Source organism: Tamandua tetradactyla, chromosome 9 (genome assembly GCF_023851605.1).
Source record: "Tamandua tetradactyla isolate mTamTet1 chromosome 9, mTamTet1.pri, whole genome shotgun sequence".
In the NCBI taxonomy this organism is placed as follows: domain Eukaryota; kingdom Metazoa; phylum Chordata; class Mammalia; order Pilosa; family Myrmecophagidae; genus Tamandua; species Tamandua tetradactyla.
The window spans coordinates 101,374,547-101,395,576 of record NC_135335.1 but is presented as its reverse complement, the minus strand read 5'-3'; the positions used below and the strand labels follow the sequence as shown (position 1 = coordinate 101,395,576).

The 21,030-nt window shown below is 39.7% G+C and overlaps 1 protein-coding gene and 1 pseudogene across 1 annotated transcript; one reads left to right on the top strand and one right to left on the bottom strand.

Annotated features, from left to right (window-relative positions):
• Positions 1 to 6,051: 6,051 nt before the first annotated feature.
• Positions 6,052 to 6,820, top strand: LOC143646247 (N-acetyllactosaminide alpha-1,3-galactosyltransferase pseudogene; annotated as a pseudogene).
• Positions 6,821 to 11,172: 4,352 nt separating this feature from the next.
• Positions 11,173 to 18,764, bottom strand: LOC143646246 (granzyme A-like). The gene is made up of 5 exons (XM_077115171.1): positions 18,485 to 18,764; positions 15,547 to 15,685; positions 13,973 to 14,114; positions 13,506 to 13,778; positions 11,173 to 11,407 (listed from the first exon to the last, which is right to left on the bottom strand). Exons 1-5 carry the CDS (start codon positions 18,552 to 18,554, stop codon positions 11,246 to 11,248), a joined length of 786 nt encoding a protein of 261 aa, XP_076971286.1. The 5' UTR covers positions 18,555 to 18,764; the 3' UTR covers positions 11,173 to 11,245.
• Between the last annotated feature and the right edge of the window lie 2,266 nt (positions 18,765 to 21,030).

The following is a 21,030-nucleotide window of genomic DNA, read 5'->3' as shown; positions in this document are numbered from 1 at the left end:
CACTCTCTTCTAGCTTCCATGGTTTCTGCTGAGAAATCTACACATAGTCTTACTGGGTTTCCCTTGTATGTGATGGACTGTTTTTCTCTTGCTGCTTTCAAGATCCTCTCTTTCTCTTGACCTCTGACATTCTAACTAGTAAGTGTCTTGGAGAACACCTATTTAGGTCTAATCTCTTTGGGGTGTGCTGCACTTCTTGGATCTGTAATTTTGGGTCTTTCATAAGAGTTGGGAAATTTTCAGTGATAATTTCTTCCATTAGTTTTTCTCCTCCTTTTCCCTTCTCTTCTCCTTCTGGGACACCCACAACACGTATATTTGTGCGGTTCATATTGTCCTTGAGTTCCCTGATACCCTGTTCAAATTTTTCCATTCTTTTCCTGATAGTTTCTGTTTTTTTTTGGAATTCAGATGTTCCATCCTCCAAATCACTAATTCTATCTTCTGTCTCTTTAAATCTATCATTGTAGGTATCCATTGTTTTTTCCACCTTTTCTACTTTATCCTTCACTTCCATAAGTTCTGTGATTTGTTTTTTCAGTTTTTCTATTTCTTCTTTTTGTTCAGCCCATGTCTTCTTCATATCCTCCCTCAATTTATCGATTTCGTTTTTGAAGAGGTTTTCCATTTCTGTTCATATATTCAGCATTAGTTGTTTCAGCTCCTGTATCTCATTTGAACTATTGGTTTGTTCCTTTGACTGGGCCATATTTTCAATCTTCTGAGTGTGATCCGTTATCTTCTGCTGGCGTCTGGGCATTTAGTCAGATTTCCCTGGGTATTGCACCCAACAGGTTGAAAGATTTTTCTGTGAAATCTCTGGGTTCTGTTTTTCTTATCCTGCTCAGTAGGTGGCGCTCGTGGCACACATTTGTCTCATGTGTTTGGACGGGATCCCCCCCGGTCACCGTTCTCCGCGGCCTGGGGATTTCCGATCCAATTCTCTCAGTTGGTCCTGGGGGCCGCACGTGGTGGGGGCGCCAGCTACCGCGGCTTGAGGGGATCCTGTGGCTCCTTTATTAATGCCCCTATTGGTGTTTGGTTGGACCCAGTCCCTGCCACTGTCGGAAATCCCTCCTCTCCCTGGAGGGGTGCTGGTCGCTGGCAGCCGCGGCCTGGTGAACTCGCCACCGGACCAGGAAGCCGCCCGCGGGGGTGGGGCACTGGTTGCCGGCTGCCGAGGCCTGGGGAACTTGCCACCGGACCAGGAAGCTGCCCGTGGGGGAGGAGCGACGGTTGCCGGCCACCGCGGCTTGGGTAGCCCTCTGATCCGAGACTCGTAGCCGGTCCAGGAAGCCACCCGCAAAAGAGGGGCGCCAGCTGCCGTGGCTTAGGAAACTTGCCTCTCCGAGACTCTCAGCCGGCCCGGGAAGGAGGGAGGGAGGAGCTCCAGCCGCCAGCTGCCACAGCTCGGGGAATCGCGTGCCGCTCGGGGATCTCACTGCAGCAGAGTCTCCCAGTCAGTCTAGCCAGTCCAGACTGGGGTACGCTGTGTATCTATTCCCTGCTGTGGCCCCGGGAGCTGTTCTGCACTGTTTCTGTTCACCTAGTAGTTGCTCTGGAGGAGGAACTCTGTCCCATAGGTTTTGATATGTTGTGTTTTCATTTTCATTCGCCTCAAGATATTTACTAATTTCTCTTGTAATTTCTTCCTTGACCCACGGGCTGTTTAAGAGTGTGTTGTTGAGCCTCCACGTATTTGTGAATTTTCTGGCACTCTGCCTATTATTGATTTCCAACTTCATTCCTTTATGAGCTGAGAAAGTGTTGTGTATGATTTCAATCTTTTTAAATTTGTTGAGACTTGCTTTGTGACCCAGCATATGGTCTATCTTTGAGAATGATCCATGAGCACTTGAGAAAAAGTTGTATCCTGCTGTTGTGGGGTGTAACGTCCTATAAATGTCTGTTAAGTCTAGCTCATTTATTGTAATATTCAAATTCTCTGTTTCTTTATTGATCCTCTGTCTAGATGTTCTGTCCATTGATGAGAGTGGGGAATTGAAGTCTCCAACTATTATGGTAGATGTGTCTATTTCCCTTTTCAGTATTTGCAGTGTATGCCTCATGTATTTTGGGGCATTCTGGTTCGGTGCATAAATATTTATGATTGTTATGTCTTCATGTTGAATTGTTCCTTTTATTAGTAGATAGTTCCTTCTTTGTCTCTTTTAACTGTTTTACATTTGAAGTCTAATTTGTTGGATATTAGTATAGCTACTCCTGTTCTTTTCTGGTTGTTATTTGCAGGAAATATCTTTTCCCAACCTTTCACTTTCAACCTATGTTTATCTTTGGGTCTAAGATGTGTTTCCTGTAGACAACATATAGAAGGATCCTGTTTTTTAATCCATTCTGCCAGTCTATGTCTTTTGATTGGGGAGTTCAATCCATTAACATTTAGTGTTATTACTGTTTGGGTAGTACTTTCCTCTACCGTTTTGCCTTTTGTATTTTATATATCATATCTAATTTTCCTTCTTTCTACACTCTTCTCCACACCTCTCTCTTCCGTCTTTTCGTATCTGTCTCTAGTGCTCCCTTTAGTATTTCTTGCAGAGCTGGTCTCTTGGTCACAAATTCTCTCAATGACTTTTTGTCTGAAAATGTTTTAATTTCTCCCTCATTTTTGAAGGATAATTTTGCTGGATATAGAATTCTTGGTTGGCGGTTTTTCTCTTTTAGTAATTTAAATATATCATCCCACTGTCTTCTCGCCTCCATGGTTTCTGCTGAGAAATCTACACATAATCTTATTGGGTTTCCCTTGTATGTAATGGATTGCTTTTTCTTGCTGCTTTCAAGATCCTCTCTTTCTCTTTGACCTCTGACATTCTAACTAGTAAGTGTCTTGGAGAACATCTATTTGGATCTATTCTCTTTGGGATGCATTGCACTTCTTGGATCTGTAATTTTAGGTCTTTCATAAGAGTTGGGAAATTTTCAGTGATAATTTCTTCCATTAGTTTTTCTCCTTCTGTTCTAGTTTGCTAGCTGCTAGAATGCAATACACCAGAAAAGGAATGGCTTTTAACAAGGGGAATTTAATGAGTTGCTAGTTTACAGATCTAAGGCAAAGAAAATGTCCCAATTAAAACAAGTCTATAGAAATGTCCAATCAAAGGCATCCGGGGAAAGATACCTTGGTTCAAGAAGGCCAATGAAGTTCAGGGTTTCTCTCTCATCTGGAAAGGCACATGGTGAACACGGTCAGGGCTCCTCTCTCAGCTGGAAGGGCACATGGCAAATACAGCATCATCTGCTAGCTTTCTCTCCTGGCTTCCTATTTCATGAAGCTCCCTGGGAGGCACTTTCCTTCTTCAACTCCAAAGGTTGCTGGCTCGTGGACTCTGCATCGTGGTGCTACAGCCTTCTCTGCTCTCTCTGAGTCTCTCTGAGTCTCCAAAATATTTCCTCTTTTATAGGACTCCAGTAAACCAATCAAGACCCACTCAAATGGGTGGAGACATATCATCCCCTAATCCAGTTTAACAACCGTTCTTAACTAAATCACATCAACTAGGGAGATGATCTCATTACAGTTTCAAATATACAGTACTGAGTAGGGATTATTCTACCTTTAAGTAATGAGATTTATATTAATACATGGCTTTCTTAGGGGGCATATATCCTTTCAAACCAGCACACCTTCTTTTCCCTTCTCTTCTCCTTCTGGGACACCCACCACACATATATTTGTGCGCTTCATATTATCATTCAATTCCCTGAGCCCCTGCTCATATTTTTCCATTCTTTTCCCTATAGTTTCTGTTTCTTTTTGAATTTCAGATGTTCCATCCTCCAGTTCACTGATTCTAACCTCTGTCTCTTGAAATCTACCATTGTAGGTTTCCATTGTGTTTTTCATCTCTTCTACTGTATCTTTCATTCCCATAAATTCTGTGATTTGTTTTTTCAGACTTTCCATTTCTTTTTTTTTGTTCATTCCTTGCCTTCTTCATGTCCTCCTTCAATTGATTGATTTGGTTTTTGAAGAGGTTTTCCATTTCTGTTCGTATATTCTGAATTAGTTATTTCAGCTCCTGTATCTCATTTGAACTATTGGTTTGTTCCTTTGATTGGGCCATATCTTCAATTTTCCTGGTGTGATTTGTTATTTTTTGCTGGCATCTGGACATATAATTACCTTAATTAGTTTATTCTGGAGATTGCTTTCACTTATCTTACCTAGGGTTTTCTTGCTAGATGAGTTTGTTGTCTATCTGTTCTTTGACCTTCAGTTCAGCTTTTTCTGGGCCTCTAGCTTAAGTTTTGTTTAACAGAGGGTAATTTTTCAGTGCTTGTTTTCTTGTTTCTTGTCCTGCTTGTAAGGTGCCTTTTCCCTCCCCACCCTTAGGAGGGTCTACATAGGTATTACAGACTCCAGCCGGGTTTTCCTGGACTAAACTGGCTTCCTTTCAGGGGGAAGGAATCACCTGCGTCAGTTTTCCCTGAGTGTGAGACTCAGCAGATTGAAAGACTTTCCTGTGAAGTCTCTGGGCTCTGTTTTTCTCATCCTGCCCAGTATGTGGTGTTTGTCTGTCTGTGGGTCCCGCCAGCAAAAGATGTTGTGGCTCCTTTAACTTTGGAAGGCTCTCCCTGCTGGGGGCATGATGGAGACTGAGGAAAGGTTGTAGGCTGGTTTTAACGGCTTCAAATTGCGAAGCTCTGGGGTCTGAATTCCTTGAGAGAGGGATTCTACCTGAGTTGCGTTTCACCCCTCCCATGGGAAAGGTTCAGGTGGGAGACAGCCCTGAAAGCAGCCTGTTTCTGCGTTTGGGGCAGTTGCAGCATGTGTAATCTTGTGCTGAATCCAGAGGCAGCCAAGCCTCCATAGAAACAGCCTCAGAAGGCTCCGTTTTGTCTCCTTTCCTCTTTTTTGGTTAACCCAATAAGCAACCTTCGCCTTGACCAGTTTTGCCTGAGCTGGGGGCCTGTTTTTAGTTGTCAGAATTTGTTTATTAATGCCACAATTGGTGTTTGGTTGGACTCAGTCTGTGCTATTGTTAGAGACTCTTTCCTTCCCTCAGGGAAGCCGCCTGTGGGGGAGGGGTGCTGGGCGCCCGAAGCTGTGGCTTGGGGAACTGCGCGTGGCTTGGGGAAATGCGCGCGTGCAGTTTGGGAAACTCACTGTTCTGGAGACTCGCAGCCGGTCCAGCTGGTCCAGACTGGGGTACGCTGTGTGTTCGGTTACTGTCATGGCTCCGGGAGCTGTTCTGTACTGTTTCTGATTATTTAGTAGTTGCTCTGGAGGATGAACTAAAAATGCGCTCACATTACTAAGCCGCCATCTTGGCCCCCTGGCTTTTTGTTCATTTTTAAACAGTTTTGTTCAGACTTCATACAATCCAATGAAAGTAAATAGCCAAGCCTTCACCACCATAAGCTATATGAAGACATTTCCTTTTCTTCCGCATAGAATCCATACCCATCCTTCATATACCCTGCCTGTTGAAACTTAGTTTTGGCAAAATGCTTTTGTTACATTCAGTGGAAGCACATTACAATTATTATTGTTGACTATAGACCCTAGTTTGCATTGATTGTACTTTTTTCTGTATACCATCCAGTTTCAGCACCTTGCATTGTTGACATTCATTTGTTCTCCCTCATGCAAAACATTTTTAATTAATTAAAATTTAATTAATTTTTCTCTGAATTAATACTGGTGTGTGAATAAGGAGCTTTCATTTTAAAAAATATAGCAATATATCTTTTACCTGCTCTTGGTTTTTGTGGGAAGTCTGAGATATGACTTTAATAAAGAAAAGAGTGGCCGAAGTGCGGACCACATCCGAGCACTGCTGCATGCTGGCCCTCACCACTCAAGTTCTATGAATCAGGAGGTGCAGGCCACAAGGTTTTCACATGGTCGCTCTGAAAGAGCTGTGTAGTTATACACTCGTCTTCAAGAGTCAAGACTACTTGATTACAGTTTGACAGCTTCAGGAGTTGTAGTGCACCACTTTCCCTTCCTAACCCTGCCTCCTTCTGTGGAATGGAGCTCAACAAAGCTTTGTTGTTTTGCCTTTTACACTGCAGGGAAAGAAGCAGATGATGAGAAGAAAATAATGAATGCCAAAGGCAAAGAAATTCTGTCAATGCCGATTGTCTCAACTGCAGTTGGTGGAGTTCATAATGTCAGCTAAGTACTTCATGGTTGGCCACAAAGTCATATTTTATACCATGGTGGATGACGTCTTCAGGATACCTTTGATAGAGCTGGGTCTTCTCCGCTCATTCAAAGTGTTTGAGATCAAGCCCGAGAAGAAGTGACAGGACATCAGTGTGATGCACATGAAGGCCTTGGGGGAACACTGACGGCCACATCCAGCAAGAAGTTGACTTCCTCTTCTGCATGGCTGTGGACCAGGTCTTCCAAGCCACACTTGGGGTGGTGACCCCGGGCTAGTCAGTATCTCAACTATAGGCCTGGTGGTACTAGGCACATCCTGATGACCTTACCTATGAGAAGCAGAGGGAGTCAGCAGCTTTCATTCCATTTGGCCAGGGGGATTTTTATTACCATATGACCATTTTTTGAGGCACACCCATTCAGGTTCTAAACACTGCTTGGGAATGCTACAAGGTAATCCACCTGGACAAGGGAAATGACACAAAGGCACAGTAGCATGATGAAAGTCACCTAAACAAGTATTTCCTTCTCAACAACCCCTCCAAAATATTATCACCAGAATGCTGCTGGGATTATCGTATAGGCCTGCCTTCAGATTTTAAAATTGTCAAGGTATTTTGGCAGACAAAAGAGTATAATTTGGTTGGAAATAATATTTGATTTCAAATTGTGCCCCAGTAGGTATCTGAATTTGAGAGAGTATTATTCTGGCTGCTTTCTGAAAAAAGTAATACTTAATTTTCACTTAAAAAATACTAACAAAACACCAACCACATAGCAAACATCTATTCCTCCTTGAAACTTTGAGCCTTATAATATGTGAGAATGAATCTATGGTAGTCATGTAAATTCTCAGTGATTTCTTGTCTATTCTGAGTTTAGGGTAAATACTATGAGTTGAACCAAAAATAATTTGTCACGAGTGAAAAGAAGAGAAAAAAAAAAGGAAGGAAAAAGCTAGGAATACTCTATATGTACCAGATGATGCACTGGAGAAAAGAGTTCTAAGGAAAGTGTTTAGCAACAAGGTACAGTTGGGGGAGAGAATGTCCCTTGATTTCAATGTCTTCCTTTCCCTGATGAGTCTAAAGCAACACAGAATTACTTTATAGCAGGAAGACTCAGTAAGGACACAGTCTGACTTGGTAATACTCAAAAACTTTTTCCAGCAGATTGGTTCAGGCTGTTTGTGGTCCATGTCCCTTTGTCATCAGGATCCTACCTGGCTTCTGTGCAAAAGAATGGTAGAGGTTCCCAGTATATATTATGATGAATGTTCTGAGTCATAGGGGATCTGAATGCATCAGTGGGTGCTCAGGGGGAAGTGACAATAAAACCTCAAAGTGAAGGGTGCACGGGTGGTTCAGTGGTAGAATGCTTGCCTTTCATGTGGGAGACCCAGGTTTGCTTCCAGGACCATGCACCCCCCCCAAAAAAAAAACACACCAAAAAAACCCAACCACCTCAAAGTGAGCATTCCATTTAATAGCAAAGAAAGAGAGGAAAGAGGGCTCATCACTGGGGCAGTGCTGCTTTGAAAAGGGACACTACATGGGGATGGAGCCAGGTGGTGAGTGGGAGGCAGCATGGGTCATCTCCGTCTCCTTGATCCCACGACTTTCAGAGTAGCAGAAACTTCAATGGAAGATGCTTCTTATTTTGCCCAAATCCCACTCAGGCTGCCAAACTGCAACTTCTTGAGTCTTCAAATCCTTGGCTAAAAGTGGATGTATCGGACTAGGGAGAGGCCTGCAACAAATTGAAGATACCTACGAGGGCCTAAGATTCACCAGAGGACAATCAGTCCAGGGACTGGCTCCAAACTTCAGGACCCCTTAGGCCATCAAGCCCCAATTTGGGAACTGGGAGAAAAGCACCCCCACCAAGTAATCTCTCAATTCTCCCCCGCCCTGTGGCCCATCCCAAGTGTAAGGTTTAATTGATTTTACAACAAAAACATGAGATGGCTATGGGCAACCTAGTACATTCATGCCTGAACAGCTTAACATTCAATTCTTGTCCCTAAGAGAAGCTGTGAAATCCTAGATATTAAAGTTAAGCAACTCAGGGTAGAGGAAGTTAAGAGGCAAAATTTACATATCCACATGTTTATATCTTGCTTGTATTTCAGTTTAGGTCATTTGTTTCCATTTTCAAGCAGTTTATTTAAAAGGCCATTGCATTGGCTTGATGTATAGCACAATGGGCTTCTCTGATAAAATGAAACTTCCAATTTTTTAACTGTTTCCCTGCTGCCTCCTCCTCTTTAAAATTCTTGTCCCCAAAAACTCAAAACCCAACCCAACAAAACAAACAGAAATCCTGGATGAGAAGTCAGCTTTAAAGAAAGAAAAAGACCACATGTCAGTCAGGCATCTTCTCTATAACTCAAGTTGTCTTACATCCATTTTGGAGTAGGAAGAGTTAATGATTTAAGCTCAGCACCAAAGTTATGACCTATCCTAAATGTTTAGAGAGAAGGGCTAATGTTTACTTTTGAGGGACTTGATTTTTTTTTTGTTTAAATGAACAAATTCAACATCTTATTAATGTTATTCTCAAATGCTTCTAAAAATAAAATTCCTTATTTACAATTGAATAAATTATTTTCTCAGTTAAAAAAAGAAAAGAGTGAACTTCCAAATAATAAAAAAAAACAGTCTTTGTTACACTGAGTTTTCAAAAATTTGTAATTAAAATGTTTATAGAGTAATAATTCTCATATAGTAAAGTACATAACTCTTAAGTGCATAGCTTGATGAATTTTTATTTATGAATAGATAACTGTGTAAGCACCATCCAGATCAATATATGAAAATTTCCAGTACTATAAAAGGCTGTTAGTCAATACATCTCCCTATTCTGATCTCTATCATCATGGATCAGTTTTGCATAATGCTGACCTCCATATAAATAGACTCATACAATAAATATTCTTTTGTGTGTGGCTTCTTTTACTGAACATTAAGTTTCAAAGTCTAATTCACATAGTTTCATACAACAGCAGTTTGCTCTTTTCCATTGCTGTATAATATTCCATTGTATGAATATGTATCTGTTGATTGTCCATTTCATTGTGGATAGATATTTGAGTTACTTTCAATTTTGAGTTTTATGAATAAAACTGCTATTCACATCCTTGAATATATTTTTCAGTGTATACCCAGGAGTGGAATTGCTAGGTCATAGGATATTATATGTGAATTTTAGTGGGTACTACCAATTTTCCAAAGAAGTTGTACCAATTTACACTCCCACCAGCAATGTATGAGAGATCTGCATAACTGATTTTTAAGTAGAATTCAAAATCTGTAATAAATGTTGCTAGTAAGGAATATTCCATTATCTTATTGCATTTAAGATCCTGAATAGGAAATAGGGAGTATGAGTACATACCTAAAAATCAATCTGGTTACTCTTTCAGAGTCTCTCTTTTAGATTTTAGCACCAGACCCTCACTTTCTAGTGTAGGGTTCTCATTAGAATCCTTGGAGAGCTCATACAGAAAATACTGTTGCTTAGAGTCCCAACAATGAAATAAGAATCTCTAGAGTTGGGGCTGCACAGTGGTAATTTTACAAGGTCTGGTAAGTCTACAGGGAAACCAATGCTGTTCTAGTTTGCTATTTGCCGGAAGGCAATATACCAGAAACAGAATGACTTTTAAAAGGGGGAATTTAATAAGTTGCTAGTTTACAGTTCTAAGGCTGAGAAAATGTCCCAATTAAAACAAGTCTATAGAAATGTCCAATCTCAGGCATCTGGAGAAAGATACCTCGGTTCAAGAAGGCCGACGATGTTCAATGTTTCTCTCTCAGCTGGAAGGGCACATGGCGAACATGGTGGCATTGCTGGCTTTCTCGTGGCTCTACCAAAAAGGGACTCTCTCTAAAAGGTGTCCTCTTTTAAAGGATTCCAGTAAGCAACTCCACCTTCAGTGGGTGGAGACACACCTCCATGGAAATCATCTAATCAAAAGTTACTACCCACGATTGGGTCACATCTCCATGGGAACAATCAAAAAGCTCCCACCCAGTGATACTGAATGAGGATTAAAGGGCATGGCTTTTCTGGGGTCCACCACAGATTCAGACTGGCACAAATGCATTAGCATTTTGATCAATTCCTTTGTTTAAAGAAGCTGCATTTTAATGTTGGTGTATGTTCTTGGCTTGAGTGAATAGATACATACATTCATATAGTTTATATATATATATATATTACACATATGCATATTATGCATTTGTGTTCCTGAAGGAAGCAACAGAAAATGTTTTTTTTTGGGGGTTTTTTTTTAGAAATTGAAGGAATCTGGTCATAATGTCACATCTTAAAGTGGCTGTCTTAGATGACTAAGTTCAGCATAAGTTCAATATGCTGAATAAGCTACTTGAGGGGGTTTCCACAAAAATTTTATGGTTACAGTTCAACAGTCACTTCTTATTCTGGGATGGTAGCCACTGTTACTACCATATTGATAGGAACTGCCCAGGCTTAGGGACACGGACAATCAAGAAATCACCTAGATAACCCAAGGCTTAAATGCAGGCTACTAAAAGAGGAAGCTAATGTTATGTTGCATAATTTTCTTTGTTGGTCCAATGTTTCATTTGAATTCCCCAGGATTTTAATTTCTATTCCTTACCTGCCTTTTGGAAATACTGCAAAGCGTTTCTATTTATCCCATATACTCAGATTCTTATAGCAGGTGTTGATGTAGAGCAATGGGCTTTGAAGGGAAGACTTATTTCCTTTTAATCTAAATATTCTGCACTGGCCATTTCTGTTCCTGCAGGATTGCTGAACCCTTCACTGTACTTGTTGCTTAGACAGATCTGATTTTAGTGTCACATTTGCTGGGTCTCACTGAGAAAATAAAATGAATAATTCAGGCAAAAGCCTTGTGTCACTAGATACATGGATAGCATTGGTGACACTGGTCCCCTAATCTCTGTCTTGCGTTATTCATGAGATTGCTATATTACTATGCTACTCTTTGCCCGTGAAAATCCATTCCCTAAATTTATGGGAGAGAAATGGATATCATCATACAAATTGCTTTTATTCATGATGAGATTAAAGAATGACAGCAGATGAAACACAAGTTATCTATACTGCCCCCTTGATGGTCTTAATTATCCAGTTGAGGTATTTCTTTGAGAGACGAATATAGATGCCAGGTGCTCGTGGGTCTCCGCATTTCCCTGGACGGCCAAAGGAAGTGACGCCTCTGAAAATACCCTCACATATCAGAGGGCTTCCAGAATCTCCCTGGGGAAAAATAAGGAGGGATGTGGGATCAATGTCAAATATGAACACTAGCGAAATGGAAGAAACTCTACAGCATTTTAATATGGAGTTAAAATCAATCCTGGCGAATTAAAATTAGTGCTTAAAAACCCAAAAAATGTTTGGAAATATTTTAATTGTTTATTTGTTTATTTTATGAGCCAGTGAAAATCAAAATGTAACTTGTATTACAGTTTGTTATCAAAAAATTAAGATACTTATCATATGATACTTTCAGAAAGGAAACAGACTTTGTCATTTCCCCAAAATGCTTAATAATAACTCAAGGGGTAAAAGATTAAATTCAGACGGGATATTGAGGCAAAGAATAAAATCCATGAAAGTGCTTTCTAGGTCCTTTAGCAGTTAATTATCTTCCCTTTTTTACAAAGAAACAAAACCAAAGCAACCTTTCCCTTCCCTTCACTCCTCCCAAATAGACAAAAAGTGTTCGCCGCAAGTCTCCTCTGATGATGCCAGATGGAAACTCTAGGAAATCAGGGATTACACTAAGGCTTTAATCGTAACAAAGAGACTTCAGTTAGCATTAAGTTACTGCTTGCTCTTCCTGACTGTGCTATTCAATGTGTAACCCTGGTATTTTCTCATGCACTCTAAAATAGACATATTTAAACATATTCAAAGTCTGGAGTCTAGATTAGCTGATTTCACCACTATGGCTTTAGGGAAGATTGGTGGTCTAAGGTGGCAGGCCCGTGATGCATGGATATAGAGCTCTGCAAATCCCTGAGGGACCAGTTCCATCCTGGTGATGTGACAGTACCCAAGAGCTGCCTCTTTCAGGCAAAAGTTGGCCTGATGAGCATAGGAAATAAACCAATGTATGTGAGGATTTAACAGCCTCCTTGGACAAACGTATTTCCCCAGTCTGCTGTAGTACCTGAAATTCTCAGCATTAGACCTGCAGGTTTAGCTCATTGACAGCCAATTCCAAGTCATTTTGGGCAATGGGAGAATGGAGAAAGGATTGTTAAGCTTTGATGGTAAAGGGGTGGCAGACAACAGGGGGACTAACATTTTGAGATCCTGCTGTGGCCTCAAGTTACTTGGGTTGCATGTGGATTCCAAGATTAGGGAGGTTTTGGGTTCCTAGATGGAGGAGGGAACGGAATGGGTGAGGGAAGGCAAAGAAAAGATAGGGGGAAGATGCTGAAGACAAACTTGGTCTTTTCCTGAGATTTGCCTGGCCTTAGTCCTGAAGGCAAGTGGCATATATTCTGCTGATGTTTAGACCAACTCTTAGGAAAGGCATAGATCTTTGTGTCCCTCAATCGCTGCTAATCCCAAGCCCTAAACTCTGCACACTCTTCTTCAGGTGAGGGTCTATAGGGCCTTTGGGAAAGGTGAGAAATGAGATTAGACAAGTGTAAAGAGTTTCTTCTACTCCTCTTTTTAAGCAGGCCTCTGCCCCACCCTTTGTAAGGAGACTCTATATGGAAGCAAGACTTCTCTATGGTGTGTGATACCTGGAAGCTGTTTCCTAGGATTGAGTTTGGCTTTAGGAAGGTGTAGGATCCATCTAAGATCCTCAGCCAGGTTTGGGAATGACTGGCATTTCAAATTTGCCTTAGTTAAATGACAGAGGGAGGTGATGAGATGGGGAAAAGGGTACAGAAGGCCGTAGAGGCACTCTGACTTCAGCTTTCCTGAATGTTACATGCTCTCAAGTTTGACCTATATATATCAGTATAAAAATGAGAGAAAGGGTGGGCCATAGTGGCTCAGCAGGCAGAGTTCTTGCCTACCATGCCAGAGACCCAGGTTTGATTCCTGGTGCCTGCCCATGCGAAAAAACAAAGAAGAGAAAGAAGAAATGTCCTTTCTCAGTGGCTTTTAACATAAAATCAAAAGTAGGTCAATCCATGCACTAGCAGAACTTTCTATTTTTCAAGAAAAACATGCTTGAGTTAAGGGCATTAATGTATTTGACTGTGGTTTTGTCAATACCTTGTTCAAATAGCACCAGGACCTGTGGAAACCAATATCATGGCCAGACAAAGCATTATATTAGCTTCTCTATATCTGCGTGACTTAATTAAAATGACCTCATTTTACTCACATTACACGTGTCTTTTCCACCTTGCTTGTTTCCAGCACAAATCATATTCAATCCAATCACAGGATTATAATTATAGTGCTTTTCATCATTGCAGATTTTTCTGTCTATGATGGTGATATTGACTTCTCTCAGAGTGTCTGAAGGCCGAGGTGACTTATTGTGAGACGTCCCCCACCCTGCAACGCGACACACTGTTCCTTGTTTCATATCAGCCTCTTTTTTAGGTAGAGGAAGGATAGCCACGTTTTTATCAATTGTTGCTTTTTTGTTCAGCTGTTGGAAAATATGCATAGAGTTAATAAAATGAGATAATTAAAATACCCACATTTTTACTAACATTCTAGCTCAACCTTCAGGTTTCCCCTCAGTAGTTCTGTAGTTCTTTAGGGCGCAGAGGAACTCCCTCTACATGGCCAAATTGTAAGAGATTCTATGATTTTTTTAAGAAGACAATCAAAGATATGTACCTGTAGAAGTGCAAGATCACCCTCATGTGTGTCCTGGTCATAGCATGGATAAGGAAACGGTTTCTTAATGAACCTTATCTGTTTTTCTGACTCGTTCTTGGTTACTGAGTGAGCGCCAAGAATGACTTGGGGCCGTTCATTCCTGAGAACAGACATAACAACATCAACTGGGTTTATTCTTTTAATCAGGAGCTGAACATGTTACGTGCTGATCAATTTCGTTGTCCTGTTTATGAATATGTTTGTTATAGAAATATTTCTTTGTAGCTCAGAAAGAAAAAAAAATAAATGATTTAAAGAGTAAAAAATGAGATGTTTATGAATTTCATCATCATCACCAGCTTATTTATGGCAAACTAATTTAGGTTCATTGAAAAACTTCTAAGAAGAGAATTCCAAGGCAGTTAAGTCAAGTCTCTGGATCTCTGTTGGGGTTTTAGTGCTAGCCTCCTTTAATTGTGATAGAGAATTATGCTGCAGATTACTGAAGAAGAAATATCTGAGTGGTCCAGAGTTAGAAGTAAAAGGTACCTGGGCAAGTATGACAGTTATGGAGTAATGGATTTAGGGATCTTTGTAACAGAACAACAAAATTGTCTTAAATGGAAAAACTTTCAAAAGCAGATTGCTAAAAAGAAAAAAAAAAAGTAGCTTGCTCAGCTGAGGACCCAATTTGTATGGTATTGAATGTGTGTATGTGTGTGGGCTGATGGTTTGGTGTCAGGGTCCAGGATTCTTTCCTTCCCTTACTTCATGTTGAAGGTTTATTTTGGTTATCAAAATCAAAATACTCTCTGGAATCAACCTAGTATAAAATACAACAATCAGAGATACACACACGGCTTATTTTTCCATAGCACTAGCTGAGATCATTCTCATTTAAGACATTAGTACTGTGCTTTCCAGTAAAGCCTATTTTAATGATGGGATGTTCTATAAATCTGCACTGTCCAATATGGTAGCCACTAACCACAAATATGACTAGTGCAACTGAGCAACTAAATTTATCGTTTTATTAATTTTAATTAATTTCAATTTACAGAGTCACATATGGCTAGTGGCTACCGTTTTGGATTTCCCAAGATTAGGGGTTTGCTTTAGGGAGGTGGGGAAAAGACCAGGCCTGGGAAGAGGTTGGGTGGTCATCAGGGATTAAGAGATGGTTGAAGATATGAGAGGAGTTCATTAAGAGAGACAGGAAGTCACTGAAAACAATTTTCTGTACTTGATAGCTCTGCCCAGGCCTCAAAAGGGCCATTGAAAGTCTTTGCTTTCCATGCAGTGGCTAATTTTACCTGGTCATGCAGTCATGACCAGAAGAAAAGCCTTGCAGCACCTATCTTCAGTGGTGGTATTGGAGACCCACAGAAAGAGTTTGTGGATGGTGCTTCCTCATTGGCCTCATTCTTTGGGGCCAAGTAGGATTAACTACCCATTGGGGTAAGACAAGGTCCTGAAGTTTATGTGGAAATGCGTGTGAGCCTCCTGTTCCTTTAGTGGGGTTTACTGTTTTTATTAATATACCTGAGAATTAGAATATCCCCACAAACATTTTTAAAGGCCAAAACACTTACAGGAGACAGTGAGCTGCAGTCAATACCCAGTCTTCTGCAATCAAAGCCCCACCACAGAGTTTTTTTCCTTTAAGGAGGACCATGTAGGGTCTTGAATGAGGATACACTTGACTTCCTCCAATGATTTTTGCACAGAAACCTGTTAAATAGAAAAAGGCAGTTCAGATGAGTGCCCACCTTAAATAACTCTACATAAAGCTATATTTTTAAGGTCAGTCAAACTTTTACCAGTTGGAGAGGAAGCACGAATGACAGCATTTTTTCCCTTCTTTTACTCCATGTAGATCCTCAATTGCCTGAACATAAATCAAGCTCTTGTTGGATTCGTAAGGGTCCAACAGGAGAGGGATCTGCTCCTTCATTCTCAGAAGCTATGTTGGGGGCCATTCCAGGAATTATCAAGCTGGAAATCTGTCACAAGCCACCAACCTCAGGCTTTGATCTACAGCAAAACAGTCCCCACTTTCTGGTTGAGTCTTGATCTGAGGAATAGTGATGCTTCTAGAAGGTTGAGAACTGCCCTTTCTATCCCAAACCCTTGCAAAACCATCTTACAAACTAACTGATATCACAACGTTTTAGCCATGGCATGAACAATGAGTTATCTGGTCATTGAGAGACTTTTCCCAGTTATTGAACTTTGCTGCTATCCTCATTCACAAATTGGACAATAAAGTCTGTTGCATCGGAGGCTTCCCTTCAAACTCCAGACTGAATCACATGGTTTAATTTAAGATCTTTTCCAATGAGGTAAGATAAGGGAGGACAGAAAATGTTATATGAAGATAATTCTTCCTCTGTAAAATGTCCTTGATGGTAGCCATGATTACAGACCTATTGTTAGAAAAAATAAGACACAGTCACAGGGAAAACCATACTTGTCAACTGAGAGGACCTTGTACCTTTATCATATATGTTCATTTCCTCCACCTTCCTAGTTGAGATGTTCTTGAGTTGTCCTAAGATATTTATCCTGTCTCTTGGCTGAAGCTTATGATTTCTTGAATAGGGCATGGTATCTCTTTTTCAGTAATTAAAGCTAACTCATTGCTAAACTTGTAGTAAGGTGTAAAGGCTAGAGAGACAAGACTCTCATAAGGTTTGATGAGGGTCAAGGTAATGGGAAGGGAGTGACCACAAGGGCTCTCATTTATAGAAGGGAGTGTAAGGAAACCTACAGACGCCAAGGTTTGCCCAGATTTTCCTAGGTGAATCATGTATGATAGATTCTAAAGATGCATCTTTGGACTGTCTGGGTCACAGAATCATACACTCAGTAGCATATTCCATTTTATAGAGTAATGTTTGTTGAGTATATATAGCAGCCTCAGAAATAAGCCCACATCCCCTGCAACCAACCACTCACAGAAGAGCCCAGAGTATGGTTTAGAGTAAGTGGGAAGATTTTTAAAAACTAACAATACCTGGTACCCACTTGAATCAAACTAAGCCAGAATCTCTGGGAATGGGGCTGGAATGTCAGTAGATTTAAAAAATGCCTGAGATTATTCAAGCTTTGTTTTTCTGTGTCCTTTTCCTTTATGGGACTGTATTACTCTTTCTGACCACACGAAACAAAGTAGAGCAGAGAGAGCTGCTTCTGTTTCTTTCCTTTGAAGAAAATATATGATTGGGTTTTAAAATCTATCACTATTTTCACTATTGTGTAGGATTTAACATGTCTGAATATAGTTGAAGTATGTCTCATTTATGCCTGTCCTTCTGTTCCAAATGTCCATCTTAATGTTTTTAATTTCTTCTATCTTCAGGTGGGAGATAAACCAGAGAACTTTCTCAGGAATTCCTGGCAAGATAGGTTGTTTTATCAGTCTCAGCCCATCCCCTTGTACCTTCCAAAGCTGATAGACCCTGAGGGAAAAAATTTGGCTGGTTCCCCACGATCTCTCAGCCCAGTCCCAGGGTAGTCTTCATTCCCTAGAAAATTCTTCAAGGAAAATTTACAGCTACTCAGTGGCTATTGTCCATTCAGTGATAATGCCACAGTTTTACAGAATTTCAAATTGGTACATGAGGAGCTCACATGAAACCAGGAATTTTGGTACAATTTAGTACACCAAAGAAGTAGCTTAATAAAAACTACTACAAGACTCCCAGAGACTTGATATGGGGACTTTCACGATATCCTAATGTATTCCCAAGGAGATGCTAGCTTAGAGAAATAATTATAAAAATTCACATCATTCCTGATTTGCTTTTTATTGCTATGTCAGGTTTGTCTTTAAAACTACGCACTTTTTGCAACAAAAAGGTTTAACTGACTCAGGCACTGTTCTTCCTTTCCTGAATGGTACTATTTGTTTTCCTAATTCAAGGGCTTTTCTGTTTGCTTGCTTGCTTTCTTGTTTGTTTTTAATTTTTTATTGTATAATATAACATATAAACAAAGCAAAGAAATAAAAAAACAATAGTTTTCAGAGCACTCTTCAACAAGTGGTTTGCAAAACAGATCCCAGAGTTTGTCATGGGCTACCATACGATCCTCTCAGATTTTTTCCTTCTAGCTGCTCCAGAATATAGGAGGTTAGAGGGCTTAAATTCTTTTTATCATCAAATCAACTTTTTTTCGTGAAAAATAACATACATATAAGAAAACAATAAATTTTAATGCACAGCTCCACAATTAGTTGTTGCTTGTTTGTTTTTACATTGTCCCTTTTGGGCAATTTTCAAATTACAAATAGGCAGCAATAAGCACCAGTGGTTCTATTATCTTTTGTAAAGAAATTGAAAGAAGCAAAAACTTTTCCTTCTAAAGTACACATTTTTTAGAAGCCAAGAAAGAATGCTAAATGTTTTAAGACTTGGAGAAAAAAAACCTTCCCTTAGTATACTTATCTAATATTATCTAATATGGCTAAAGCTTCATTCAACCACCTTGCTTAATGGTTATAATAGAAATGAGAAGCATCAGTCTTACCTTCAGGAATTAGCAGGAGAAAAATAACAGTTGATAGAGAGAATGTCAGCAATGTACAAGAGTTCCTCATTGTGGCTGATGTGTCCACACCAACTGCTCTGAAATGCTATTTGCAGTTCTTGACCTGCTTCTAATCTATATCTTGAAGTGCAAAGGATGTGGTTTCCTTTCTTTACTTCCAATTTCAAAGTTTAGCATTAGGAATCAAAACACAAGTGAGTGAGAACAGTGAATAATTGCTCGTTACCAGTAGGCAAGATTTCCCCTGCCAGGACTGCTAAGTGGAGTCTTATAATTCAACAGGTTGGGTGGGGAGAGTAGGCCTTGTTGGTGTCAGAAGTTGGTATATGAGAAGAGACTGTAAAAGTTGAGTAGAATGTTTCAGTAAATTTTGAAGACTCTTGTTTTCTTTCATTATCAGTGATATTGTCATCAGTATCCATGAACGGAAGCTCTTTTAAGACTTAAATTAGAGCTTTGGAAAATGTTCTAAAAACTGATCACCAACTAGATTTATTTCTAGCCATTTCCTTGGGTTCCATAAGGATTGGTAGGCCAAGCAGAGTGGAGAAGCAGGAGGGAAACTTATTTAGAGTAAGCTTCTGCCCTGATTTTCCCAGCCCTACTTTGTGGAGAACGGTGCACCTGCTATAGTCTGGGGCAGGTGTGGTCATGGGGGCTTCTGGGAGTGGGGCAAATTGTCACCTCCTGGCCTCTTATTGTGCTTCATAGATCTTGCAACTTTAGACACATGAAAATATCTCTGAGTTTTTTTTTTTTCTTCCTTTTCCTCTGACCCTCTGGCCCTCTTTGGTCTTTCCCTCCTTCCTTCCTTCCTGGATTTGGTTGAGAAGGGAAAATGGGGGTCAGACATTGTTATTTGACTCCAGTATTGGAAAACATCTCACTCACTCTGAGAAGCATAAATCGCAGCTTCTGAGGGAACAGTTTTCAGTATGCTTTCTATTAAAAATGTTTTTAGCTCTTTTTTGGAGTTAAGGATGTGGTCTTTATTATAATGCATGTGGTCATAATGTTCTGTCAGTTGTATTTGGTGTTGAACTGACCTAAAGCATGGTTAGCACCCTGATGACAACTTCAGACCTCTTTTTTGAGAAATCATGTAACCTTAGAAGGAAGTCCTCCTGAGACCCCTGGGTTTCCTTTTCCCAGGTATTACTAGTGCTTTAAAGTTAAATAGTTTTCAGTAGTAGCAATGGGTTACCCTGCTTTGGGCTTGGGTGAGTAATTTTAATACAGACAAATCAAATTTTGATGGTCTATACCTCTTGAAAATTTCTTGGAGGAAACATTGAGAATTTTATTTTCATGTGGGTGTGATTACTATTTCTCTATGTTGATTTTACGAAGATAATAGTTTTATATATCATAATGGTCACCCATTTAAATTTGCAAAGTTCAGTGATTTTTAGTATATTTACAGAGTTGTGCAACCATTATATTAAAAAATGTAATTTTTGAACATTTTCATCATTCCCCAAAGAAGCCTTGTACTCATTAGCAGTCATTCTCAATTGCCACTATTACTTCCCTCCCAGCTCTAGGCGACCTCTAATCTACTTTCTGACTCTATGGATTTGTCTATTCTGGACATTTCATAGAAATGGAATCATACAGTATGTGGTGCTTGTGACTGACTTCTTTTACTTAGCATAATGCTTTTGAGATTTATCCATATTGTGTGTATAATTACTTCATTACTTTTTAAATTTTTTTAAATTTCTTGTTACCTCATTATTTTTTACTGCCAAATAAATTAATAATTTGACAGGCATTTGGGTTGTTTTCACTTTTTGCCTTTTATCAATGGAGCAATTATGTACATTCATTTATAGATTTTTCTGTAGACATATGTTTTAATTTCTTTGGGGTATATAATTAAGAGTGGAATTGCTGCAATACATGGTCAGTGTTCTGTTTAACCTTTTGAGGAACTGCCAAACTATTTTCCAAAGTAGGAAGCACCATTTACATTCCCATCAGTGGTGCTTGAGAGTTCCATTTTCTCTGCATCTTGCCAATACTTGTTGTCCGTTTTTTTTTTTACCTGGGCAGGCACCAGAAAATGAACCTGTGTCTCTGGCATGGCAGGTGAAAACTCTGCCACTGAGCCACCGTGGTACTGCCCTTTTGTTTTTTTGATAATTGCTATTCTAGTGGGCATGAAGTGGTATCCCATTGTGATTTTTTTTTCCATTTTATCCCCCAATCTTTTCCCATTGTGATTTTGATTTGCGTTTTCCCAATGACTAATAATATTGAACTTCTTTTCATGTGCCTATTAGCCATTTGTATAACTTTGGAGAAATATCTATTCAAATTTTTTGCCCATTTAAAAAATCGAGTTATCTTTTTACTATTGACTTATAAACAGTTCTTTATATATTTTGTAGACAAGTGCCTTATAAGATAAATAATTTCCAAACATTTTCTTCCAGTCTGTGTTGTCTTTCCACTTTCTTGATGGTGTCTTTTGAAGTAAAAGAGTTTTAAAATTTGATGAAGTTTTTTGACTTATCAGTCTT